The 11,329-nt window shown below is 43.8% G+C and overlaps 1 protein-coding gene across 1 annotated transcript in view; it reads right to left on the reverse strand.

Annotated features, from left to right (window-relative positions):
- GARNL3 (GTPase activating Rap/RanGAP domain-like 3) overlaps nucleotides 1-11,329 on the reverse strand; it is a 160,938-nt gene that overhangs the window by 56,009 nt on the left and 93,600 nt on the right. The window contains exons 7-9 of the mRNA XM_010856923.1: nucleotides 9,333-9,397; nucleotides 6,904-6,967; nucleotides 5,897-5,923 (exon numbers count right to left, since the gene is read on the reverse strand). Of these exons, the coding sequence (XP_010855225.1) occupies nucleotides 5,897-5,923; nucleotides 6,904-6,967; nucleotides 9,333-9,397 (156 nt within the window). The remainder of the gene's footprint in view (nucleotides 1-5,896; nucleotides 5,924-6,903; nucleotides 6,968-9,332; nucleotides 9,398-11,329) is intronic.

Below are 11,329 nucleotides of genomic sequence, written 5' to 3' on the forward strand. Positions count from 1 at the left end.
ACAGTTTCTGTCCTTTATCGAGCCCATCTTTGCATGAAATGTTCCCTTGGTATCTCTGATTTTCTTGAAGAGATCTCTAGTCTTTCCCATTCTGTTGTTTTCCTCTATTTCTTTGCATTGATCGCTGAGGAAGGCTTTCTTATCTCTCCTTGCTATTCTTTGGAACTCTGCATTCAGATGCTTATATTTTTCCTTTTCTCCTTTGCTTTTCACTTCTCTTCTTTTCACAGCTATTTGTAAGGCCTCCCCAGACAGCCATTTTGCTTTTTTGCATTTCTTTTCCATGGGGATGGTCTTGATCCCTGTCTCCTGTACAATGTCATGAACCTCATTCCATAGTTCATCAGGCACTCTATCTATCAGATCTAGTCCCTTAAATCTATTTCTCACTTCCACTGTATAATCATAAGGGATTTGATTTAGGTCATACCTGAATGGTCTAGTGGTTTTCCCTACTTTCTTCAATTTAAGTCTGAATTTGGTAATAAGGAGTTCATGATCTGAGCCACAGTCAGCTCCTGGTCTTATGTTTGCTGACTGTATAGAGCCTCTCCATCTTTGGCTGCAAAGAACATAATCAATCTGACTTCTGTGTTGACCATCTGGTGATGTCCAAATGGTCACCTCTTCCATATAAATGTATTTTTGGTAAATTTCTTGGGATTTTGACAAGGAACCCTGTCACTTTGGGGTTCTTTTTTTTTTTTTTTTTTTTTTTAGCTCTTCTTTCTCTGTTTTTGGAAATGATGATAGCGATCATATGTCTCCATGACTCTGACACCTCTTCCACTCTCAGTGGTCCCTTAACAAGCACCTACAGTGGTTTGGGGTCTGACAGATAACCTTCTTAGAATAACAGCACAGGGATTAAAGCAGTGGTTCTCAAACTTGAACAGGCATCAGTATCAGCTGGGAGGCTTGTTAAAATAAAGATTGCTGGTCCCAACCCCAGGGCCTCCAATCCCACAGGTCTGGGGTAGGGTCCAAGAATCTGTATTTGCAACAAGTCCACAGGTGATGCTGATGCTGCTGGCCCAGGGGCCCCTGTCTGAGAATCACTGGACTGGAGGAACCAAACAGCAGAAGCAACCAGCTCAGGGTCATGTCCAGCTGGGATGACAGCTAGCAAGCCAAGGGCAGAAGTACTGGGTCAATGACTGAAATGATGAGCCATGAACTAACCGCCCTATGCTCCACTGAATCCACGCTTTCACTTTACAGACAGGACAACTGAAGCCCAGGGAAGATGCAATGTGCCCAAGCCTGGGACTAAGTGGATGGCAGGACTGGAGCTGGAAGTCGGGGCTCCTGACTTGCGATGCAGTGCTCTTTTCAACACAGGGCCACAGTCTTCTCAGGATGGTTTTGAGTTGAGTGAAGCTGAGAGTTACAAGCAGAAATAGGGTCCATTGCTGCCTGATCAGTGACTGAAGCTTTGGAAAGTTTTTCTGGGGCTTCTCTGTCATTGGCAGCAGCATCCTTGCTGAGAGGACCCTGTCCACTTCAAGTTCAGTTTAGTTCAGTTCAGTTCAGTTCAGTCACTCAGTCGTGTCTGACTCTTTGCAACCCCATGGACTGCTGCACGCCAGGCCTCCCTGTTCATCACCAACTCCTGGAGTTTAAACTCATGTCCATTGAGTTGGTGATGCCATCCAACCATCTCATCCTCTGTCATCCCCTTCTCCTCCTGCCTTCAGTCTTTCCCAGCATCAGGGTCTTTTCCAGTGAGTCAGTTTTTTGTATCAGGTGGCCAAAGTATTGGAGTTTCAGCTTCAGCATCACTTCAGCCTCCACTTCAGGTGGAGGCTCCCAAAAGACTGGTGTTGCAAGGCCTTGGTAAGCACTTGAAATTACAGAGTCTCATTTAGGTAATTTTGTTTCCAGGGCTTCCCAAATGATGTCAGTGACTAACAGAGTTGTCTCCTATCTCCAGAAATCAAGGTATCACTAAACAGAATGCACGGTATTTCTGGAGGAGATAGCTTTTATGAGGGGCTATTTGAGGAGGGCATCACTTGACTTGGGGCTACCTGACCATCACGGGTCATATTTTAACAGCGTTGAACTTGCTGTCATCAGTGCTTCATGAGGCTGGCTGCTACATGCAGCAGGGGGCCTTGCGGGATGGCTGGGAGTGCAAAGTCTCAAGACCATACCCGGGCCCCTGGAGGGAGGTGACTGGTGGAGGGAATCGTGGGAACTGGTTTTCTCGGGACTTCAATCCTGCTCAGACACTCACCATAGAGATAAGGTCATATTTGTAATTCCTACTTGTATGGGACTTTACATTTTTAAGTTCCAAATTTTATGAGACAAAACTCAACATGATTATAAACCAACGTATAGTCACATTTTGGGGAATTAATAGTATGCTAGGAATTATATTTCTTCTGAGGAAAGTGAAGTATGAGAGGGAAGAATAAAGGAGGAGATGGGGACAACAGAGGACAAGATGGTTGGATGGCATCACCGACTCAATGGACATGAGTTTGAGCAGGCTCTGGGAGCTGGCGAAAGACAGGTGGTGTGCTTCATTCCATGGCGTCACAAAGAGTCGGACATGACTGAGCGACTGAACAACAAGCCCCACGGATTCCAAAAGAATATTTTGGAATCAAGATACGATGTCTTAATTCAGCACTGGATACCCTCAGCTCCTCGTTACTCTTGTCTGGGCAATGCCTCCATATTTCCGTGTTTCACATGTTCCTACACATCTGTCAACCCCTCCATGTGTGTTGCCTGGGACACCATGTTTTCTCTTGCCGGGGGGAGAGGAGGCTCTCCACACAATGGATTTCAGGACACCAACAACACTTTACCAAATAGCCAACCGTTCAGAAACATCACTAGTGTTGTTTATTTTTTCCCTGCTCATCTTTGCAGCTGATTATCACTATAATTGGGAAGAACCGGGATAAATTCAAGAAGCGGGTGAGATTAAAGCAGAGTGCCTTGGCCACACAGCTCTCAAGGAAGCTATGAAGGATGCTAATCACTGGTCACACCTCCTCAAGTACATTATAATGAGTGCCCTTGGTGCTGCTAGCAAATATGCCCTTGGTAAGGAAATAAAATTGAGAAATAAAGAGATGAGCTACTCCTTTTTCAAAATTTGGGAGGTTCAAAGATAAGTACGAGAGAATAAACCAAACAGCAACAGGGGTTCTTCAAGAGAGGGTGGAAGTGGTGAAGTGGGGGAGCATTCGTGTTTCCCACCGACGTGTATGTGTGCTTAGCTGCTCAGTCGTATCTGACACTTTGTGATCCTATGGACTGTAGCCTGCCAGGCTCCTCTGTTCATGGAATTCTCCCGGCAAGAACACTGGAGTGGGTAACCATTCCCTTCTCCAGGGGATCTTCCAAACCCAAGATTGAACCCAGTTCTCCTGCATTGCAGGCAGATTCGTTACCGTCTGAGCCAGCAGAGAAGCTCCTTCCTGTTTTCCACTGATACACTTCTGTATTGTTTGTCACAAAGGGCAGGTGCATGTACTGTGTGGGTGTGCAGTAAATATTTATGAATTAGGAATTTTGAGACATAAAAACTATACATGCATGCGTGCTAAGTTACTTCAGTCGTGTCCAATTCTTTGTGACACTATGGACTGTAGCCCTCCAGGCTACTCTGTCCATGGGATTCTCCAGGCAAGAAGACTGGAGTGGGTTGCCATGCTGTCCTCCAGGGGATCTTCCTGACCCAGGGATCAAACCCACATCTCCAATGGCTTCTGCACTGCAGGCAGATTCTTTACTGCTGAGACATGAGGGAAGCCTAAAAACTATACATGGTATAACCCTAATCTTAGATAAAATATAGAAAATATATCTCAAAATGTGATACTCTACCAATACTAGTTTTCTCTGTGATTTTAGGTGATATTTTGCTTATATCTTTTGTTCATTTCTGCATTTTTAAAATGTTTATCAGAAATGTGTATGACTTTTATCTTTTGCCTTTTACAAGTTACACATGGAGTTCATGGATTCTTCAGCAACAAGCATGATTGTACACGGATAATAGGGAGATATTAGGTAGATTACATTAGGTAGATAGATAATAGGTAGATTACAATGTAGATGTCTCCTTTTGCCCATTCTCTGCCACATCCTGCCCGACACTTCCACTAACTTGCCCATGGCGACTCCTGCCAACAATGTGGGGGGGCAGCCGCTCAGCCTCCCTCCTCGACGTTACATTGCCATGTTCAGGAATCATGAGGTGTTGCTGCCTCAGAGAAACCTTCTGTTTGGCCAGTGGGTAAAATCTACTCCTTATGCTGTGTTACTATCTTGTTTACTTTCCCCAGAGCTCTTGGAATTGTCAGTAGGACTGTGTTTATGCTTGTTTATTTTCTTGCTTAGTTTGTCTCAGCCCAGAAGATTGTAGCTCCATGAAGAAGGGACCTTGCCTTGTTCATCAATGTATCCCCAACGCCTCAAATAGTACACAGTCAGAGGTCAGTAAACATTTGTTGAATCAAGGAATGAATGAATATACATAGAAATCTTTGCCTACAGAAACAACTAGGCTTATACTGTATTGCCCCACAAATTGTTTTTTCCTCGGTAAGTACTACGTTGTGGAAATCTTTCCATGCCAGTAAATAAAGATCTACCTCATTTCTTTCAATGGCATCATACGATTTCATTATTCACTCAGTCAATGAATAATTCACATATTCAACCAAATATTTACTCTGTGTCCTCTATATGTACTATTCTAGGCTCTGAGGATACAGCAGTGAAGAAAAATGGAAGAAGTCCCTGTTCTAGTGGGGGCAACAGATAAAAACTGAAATCCATGTGTTAAGAAGATCAACAAACAGTGTAGAAGGGCAGTGGGTGAGAGATATTTTAGTTAAGGGACCGGAAAGTCCTCCCTGAGCAGAGATGCCAATCAAGACAGGGTGTGACCCAGGAGACGTCTGGGACGAGCATCCCTGCAGTGGGAGTAGCAGGCTTCCTGCAGACGAGGAAGCAGGAGGCCAGTGGCTAGTGTGGAGCCGAGGGTGGAGCAGAGGATGGCCTTATTACACAGGCCCTAGCAGGCTGCAGTGAGGACCTTGGGCTTCATCTGAGTGGGATAGGAAGCCAGTGAGTTGTGAGCAAAGGGAGCAGATGGCTTACCATGTTTGGATGCTCTATGAAAACTAGAAGAGAGGGCAAGAGAGGAAGCAGGCAGAAGAGCAGGAGGCTCTGCAGAATCCAGGTGGGAGATGGTGGGACTGGTGTTGATGGACTAGAGTGGTGGTGGTGGAAGCACTGAGAAGCATGCGAGTCAGGGGTATGTTTTGAAACAGTGTCATCGGAAGGTGCTGATGGATTAGATGGGGTGTGAGAGACAGGAGGTATTAAGGATGTTTCCAAGTCTGGCCTCAGCAACTGGACAGGTGATACTGCCGTTTACCAACAGGAACAGTGTACACACACTCTCATTGAGTAAATACTCAACTGTTGAGTGATAGTATTTCAGATATTTCTCTACGTTAATCATGCACTTGTAAAACCTAACATTCTTTTTCAAGTGGGACAACAGGGAATAGAAACATGCACATAATATGGCATTCTGAATGTGCTAACAAAGTACCTCAGCTTTAATTGAACGAAAATGAAAACCTCATTCCTCACCCTGATCATGGGATTAAAATTTGAATGATTCCAAGCAGATTTAAGCAGCTTGATTGTTTCTCTATCTTTATGGCTAGCTGCAAAGAAAATTCTGAAATACACCGGAGAGAATATGTCAGTCAAGTCTTTCAGTGATAAGAGACTCGCTGTGCAAATCCACGGAGAGGTGTGCCTGAGGGAAAGGCTGTGTTCCTGGTGAAGGGGAAGCTCATTGACAAACATCAAGGTGGGGTAGCAGGACCCGGCATCTCGCAACACTACTTACCTCTTGTTCTTCAAGGACCAGCAAGTCCTGTCAAATGAAGTTCAAAAAGTCAAGTCCAGGATTAATGGTGATCATTTTATGTTGACTTTTTGTGAAAGCCAAGCTTCATCTTCTGTCACTAACACCACTTTTCTCCACCTCAAAATATTCCATTTTTAAGCTAAAGTTTACTTATACTGTGTACTTTTTGGATCCAGTGATTTGTCAGAACTCTTTTCCCTATGCTGGAAGCTGGTTGCTCAAGCTTCCTAAGAGAAACCTACAGACACCTGATTACAACAGGGGAACTACTGCTGGTAAGTTTTACACATGCGTGCATACACACACACACACACACACGGACACACACAGAGGATAGAAGGGAAGCTCATGAGTGAAAGGGAGAGTATGACAGTGTCTTTGGTGAAAACAGGCATAGAGGTATGACATAAATAGGCAGAACGTTGCTATATCTCGTTTTCAGATATTCCTCTGCAGGATGATTCTACTGGCTGCCTGCTGCCTCCCGGACAGAACCCAGCCAGGCTGCCTCTCCAACCTCTTCCCATTTCACCCCGCCTGGCAGGCCAGCTCCTTGAAGCTCAGCTCTGACACACAACTGTCACACTGTTAGTGATGGCTGCATTTATGAGTTTCAAGGGGAGAATTTAGAAGCGAAATTGATTGCAACTGCGAGACAAAAGTCTAGTTGCCATTCTTCTGATGGACCATTACCTTGATTATGACTCTAAACATTTTTCTCCCAAGGCAGACTGATTTCCTTTAACAGTAAGTCCTAAGAAAACAGGACAGCTTTCTGGATGCCTGCTATCCTCTGAATTTCTGAAAATGACAGACTCCCAGCCTCCATCTTAGTCAGTTCCCATCGGACTCTCAGGTGGGAAGTTCTTCATGATGAGAACCACTGGTGATTCTGGTTGGGATCCTAGGCTAAGAATCACTGATAATTTGCCATTTCTAACACTGTGGGCACATTATACAATACGAAGCACAAAGTTCTGAGTTACCTTTTGTATCTCAGGGTGAAAAATTTCCCTGGGGCCTTTCTCGAATTTGTCCAGATTCATGGCACTGCAATAGAATGGACAGAGTGAGCTGCAGTGTGGTGGAAACTTAAATAATGTGGAGCCAGTCTTAGGTCCTCAGAAAAGCCAAGTATTATACCCTAGAAGATCATAGCTGGATTTCTAGAGGGGCCAAAGGAGGTAGGAGCCAACAAGGAGCGATCAGTGAAGGAACATATCTGAGTAACCAACCTCAGAGGCTGCCCCTGAGCACACTCACAGAGAGAAGGGAGAAGTGGGGAGCACCTGCTGTAGGCAACCCTGGCTAATCTCCATGATTCTTACCTTTATTTACCAAAAAAAGAGATCCATTGACATTTACATAGTAATGAATGATAAGATGAAATGTAATTAAGATGACCTGACATGTCTTTCTTCCTTTGGTAATTCCTCTCTCACTAAGGACAAAAGGTTGTTCTTAACAAGATTATTCTTTTATGTTTTGCTTTGACCAAGCAACTTGAATTTCCTTGAGCTAAGTTCCTCTAGGACAAAACAAGGTAATTGAACAAAATGATCCCTGACCTCTTCAGCAAGAATCCTCATATCTGTAAATGAAAGGTAAAGCTAATAGCTATATTTACAGAGCATTTACTATATGCCAGGCACCCTGCTAAATATTTCACGTGGATTATCTCATCCAATCTCTATGAGGCAAGTACTATTTTATCCTCACGTTGAGGATGAGGATATTGAGGCTCAGTAGTTAAAGAACTAGTTAAGGATAACAAAGCTGTTAAGTCATGAAGCCAAGATTTGAACTCAGCTTATCTGACCCAATAGTATGTATATTTTAATTTTTAAGTTTTCAAGTTGATGACTGTAACAGAGAATATCTTTTTTTCCATTGGCAGCAACTGTAGAAATTTTAATCTTTGCAACTTTAAAATACTTTCTTGCTGCAGCTTGCTGTGGCTATGAGTGGTGGGCCGAAAAGTGAAGGTCTCCTCAGATAACTAAATGGAATTAAAATTCATTGAAATCCCCAGTCTTTAAATATACAGAAGAAAGGAGCTGGAGAAACATCATTTTAGAAGAAGAAAATAAAAGGATTTTCAGAAATTTAGGCCAATAGAATTCAAAGTATGACTCTTAAAGTTCAGATTTAGAAGCAGCAAGATACTTCAGTGCTCAACAAAAAGGTTAACCTCTCCATGGAGTCATTCTTAGCTCGGGCTTCAGACTGGCCAGGAGAAAAACCAGGGGGCCTACAGCAGAGGGGAGATGGTCTGCAATTCAAAGACAAAATCAAGCTTGAAAACAAGATACAAATGTTTTATTTGTTAATCTCAGGACCCTTTCATCAGCCAGTTGCAATCACTAATGGACAGTCAAGTTCATCACTGTAAGAGACATGCTGCCAAGTAACAGTAATAGGTGGGAACATGGAAAATGCCATCTCTGACCACCACCTGGTTGCAGATGAATAGAGACTAAACTACCAGGCCACCAGGATAAGCTCTCAGAGTCACACAGGACTAGTGTGTGACATTAGTGGTTGACAGCCCAAGCCCTGGAGTCACACGGATCTAGGTTTAAATCCCAGCACTGTGGTCTACCAGCTGTGAGATCTCTGTAAAATCCCTTCACCTCTCTGAAGCTCCAATTCCTCCTATGTAGAGTAGTGGTAGTAGGTGGTAATAATAGATCTACTTTATGGAGCTGGCTTAAAGATTTCCTGACAATGCTTGTAAAACATTCAGCACAGTGCCTGACAAACAGAAGCTGCTGTTACTGTAACGTCTTAGCTGGTGACAAAGCACCAGGCTGACCTGAGTGGCCACATTGCCAAGGGGAGGCTGACACCCAACATGGGGGAAAGAACAGAGGGAGGTGGAAAGGTGGGGGCATGAGAAACAGCTGAGTGCCGAGAAGTGAGCAGTTCCTTCCATTCATTTAGCTTTCTGTTTGGTGAAGAAAAAGCACGTTCTTCTCTGAGAAGCATTTGCTGACATCTGAGTTTCTATTTCCAACAAGAAAAATGAAAGGAAAAAATATTTCTTGATTTTCTTTACAAAATCAAAGTATTTGCACACGTGCAGGAAAGAAACAGGCAACACATGCAGGACGGAAATGCTTGACAGCAAATTTCAGAACCAGCCAGACCTGGACTTGAGCCTCAGTTCCACTACACAGCAGCTGTGGCTTTGTCCTCTTAGGCCTCCATTTCCTCACCAAAAAATGGGATAATAGTACTACCTGCCCTACAGGGTTACTGTGACTACTGAATTAGGTACTGTGTGCCAAGTGCTTAGCAAAATGTTTAGTATATAGCCAAGGCCCACGGAAATAGCAAGCTGACATCAGAAAGCTCATAGGATAAAACCCATTTATGATTGCCTGCTGTTGGGTTTCTGCTCACACATACTCACCTTAAGATGGACTTCACAGAGAGTGTTTTCGTGGGGCTGTAGGGAAGGCATATTTTCTGAGTACCCTAGAAAGTCAAAACAGCAAACCAGTGAGAAGCTTGGCAATTTCCATCCCTGGAAGAGTCTTACCTCGTCACATAAAAGAAACCCATGACTAGTCTTGTTCATGTTTCTTTAAGAGGCACATATATGAATAAATGTATCCTACGTTGGAAAAATTCTTAATCAGGCTCAACAACACCCCCCATCCTTCCAACCCCTAGGCATTTACGCTTTAAGCATCTGGACTGCTGGTCTCAGGTGTCTCTGGCATTGTGATGAGCAGATGAGCTGCCTAAACCAGAGAAGGGGTTTGGTCTCTGAGCCAAGAACTGGATCAGCCTCAAAGATCAGAATAAGAAAACAGTCTCTATGTGTTCAATAGGACGCAAATATGATTCCTCCAGGTCAAAAACTTTTCAAACTAGAAATCATCTGGCGCTTTCCAAGTTTTCATAATGTATACTTTGATATTTTTCTGTGTTTACTTATTTAAAGTCTGTTTCTTCCTCTCTGAATGAGTACCCACTGTGACTATCTCATAGAAAGTACTCAGTCAATACTGGCTGAAGGAAAGGGACTAAAGGAAGGCTTGCCTGAATGGTTCAGTCCCATGTCTAAGCACCCAGGACAGACAAGGCTAGCCTCTTTATAATCTCCCAAAAGTGGCAGCCACGCGGCACTGGAGCAGTGAGTGACCGAGAGGAGATACCCAACGTCCAAGGTCAGGAGTGAAGGCCATGAGGAGATACCCCACGTCCAAGGTAAGGAGCAGCAGCTGTGCTTTGCTGGAGCAGCCGTGAAGAGATAACCCATGTCCAAGGTAAGAGAAACCCCAGTACTGAGAGAGGGCATCAGAGGGCAGACAGACTGAAACCACAATCACAGAAAACTAGCCAATCTGATCACATGGACCATAGCCTTGTCTAACTCAATGAAACTAAGCCATGCCATGTAGGGCCACCCAAGACGGACAGGTCATGGTGGAGAGGTCTGACAAAATGTGGCCCACTGGAGAAGGGAATGGCAAACCACTTCAGTATTCTTGCCTTGAGAATCCCATGAACAGTATGAAAAAGCAAAAAGATAGGTCACTGAAAGATGAACTCCCTAGGTCGGTAGGTGCCCAATATGCTACTGGAGATCAATGGAGAAATAACTCCAGAAAGAATGAAAGGACGGAGCCAAAGCAAAAACAACACCCAGTTGTGTTGTGGCTGGTGATAGAAGCAAGGTCCGATGCTATAAACAGCAATATTGCATAGGAACCTGGAATGTTAGGTCCATGAATCAAGGCAAATTGGAAGTGGTCAAACAAGAGATGGCAAGAGTGAACGTCAACATTCTAGGAATCAACAAACTAAAATGGACTGGAATGGGTGAATTTAACTCAGATAACCATTGTATCTACTACTGTGGGCAGGAATCCCTTAGAAGAAATGGAGTAGCCATCATGGTCAACAAAAGAGTCCAAAACGCAGTACTTGGATGCAATCTCAAAAATGACAGAATGATCTCTGTTTGTTTCCAAGGCAAACCATTCAATATCATGGTAATCCAAGTCTATGCCCTGACCAGTAATGCTGAAGAAGCTGAAGTTGAACGGTTCTATGAAGACCTATAAGACCGTTTAGAACTAACACCCAAAAAAGATGTCCTTTTCATTACAGGGGACTGAAATGCAAAAGTAGGAAGTCAAGAAATACCTGGAGCAACAGGCAAATTTGGCCCTGGAATACAGAATGAAGCAGGGCAAAGGCTAATAGACTTTTGTCAAGAGAACGCACTGGTCATAGCAAACACCCTCTTCCAACAACACAAGAGACGACTCTATACATGGACATCAACAGATGGCCAACACTGAAATCAGATTGATTATATTCTTTGCAGCCAAAGATGGAGAAGCTCTATACAGTCAGCAAAAACAAGACCAGGAGCTGACTGTGGCTCAGATCATG

This window comes from Bison bison, unplaced genomic scaffold, assembly GCF_000754665.1.
Source record: "Bison bison bison isolate TAMUID 2011002044 unplaced genomic scaffold, Bison_UMD1.0 scf7180017864375, whole genome shotgun sequence".
In the NCBI taxonomy this organism is placed as follows: domain Eukaryota; kingdom Metazoa; phylum Chordata; class Mammalia; order Artiodactyla; family Bovidae; genus Bison; species Bison bison.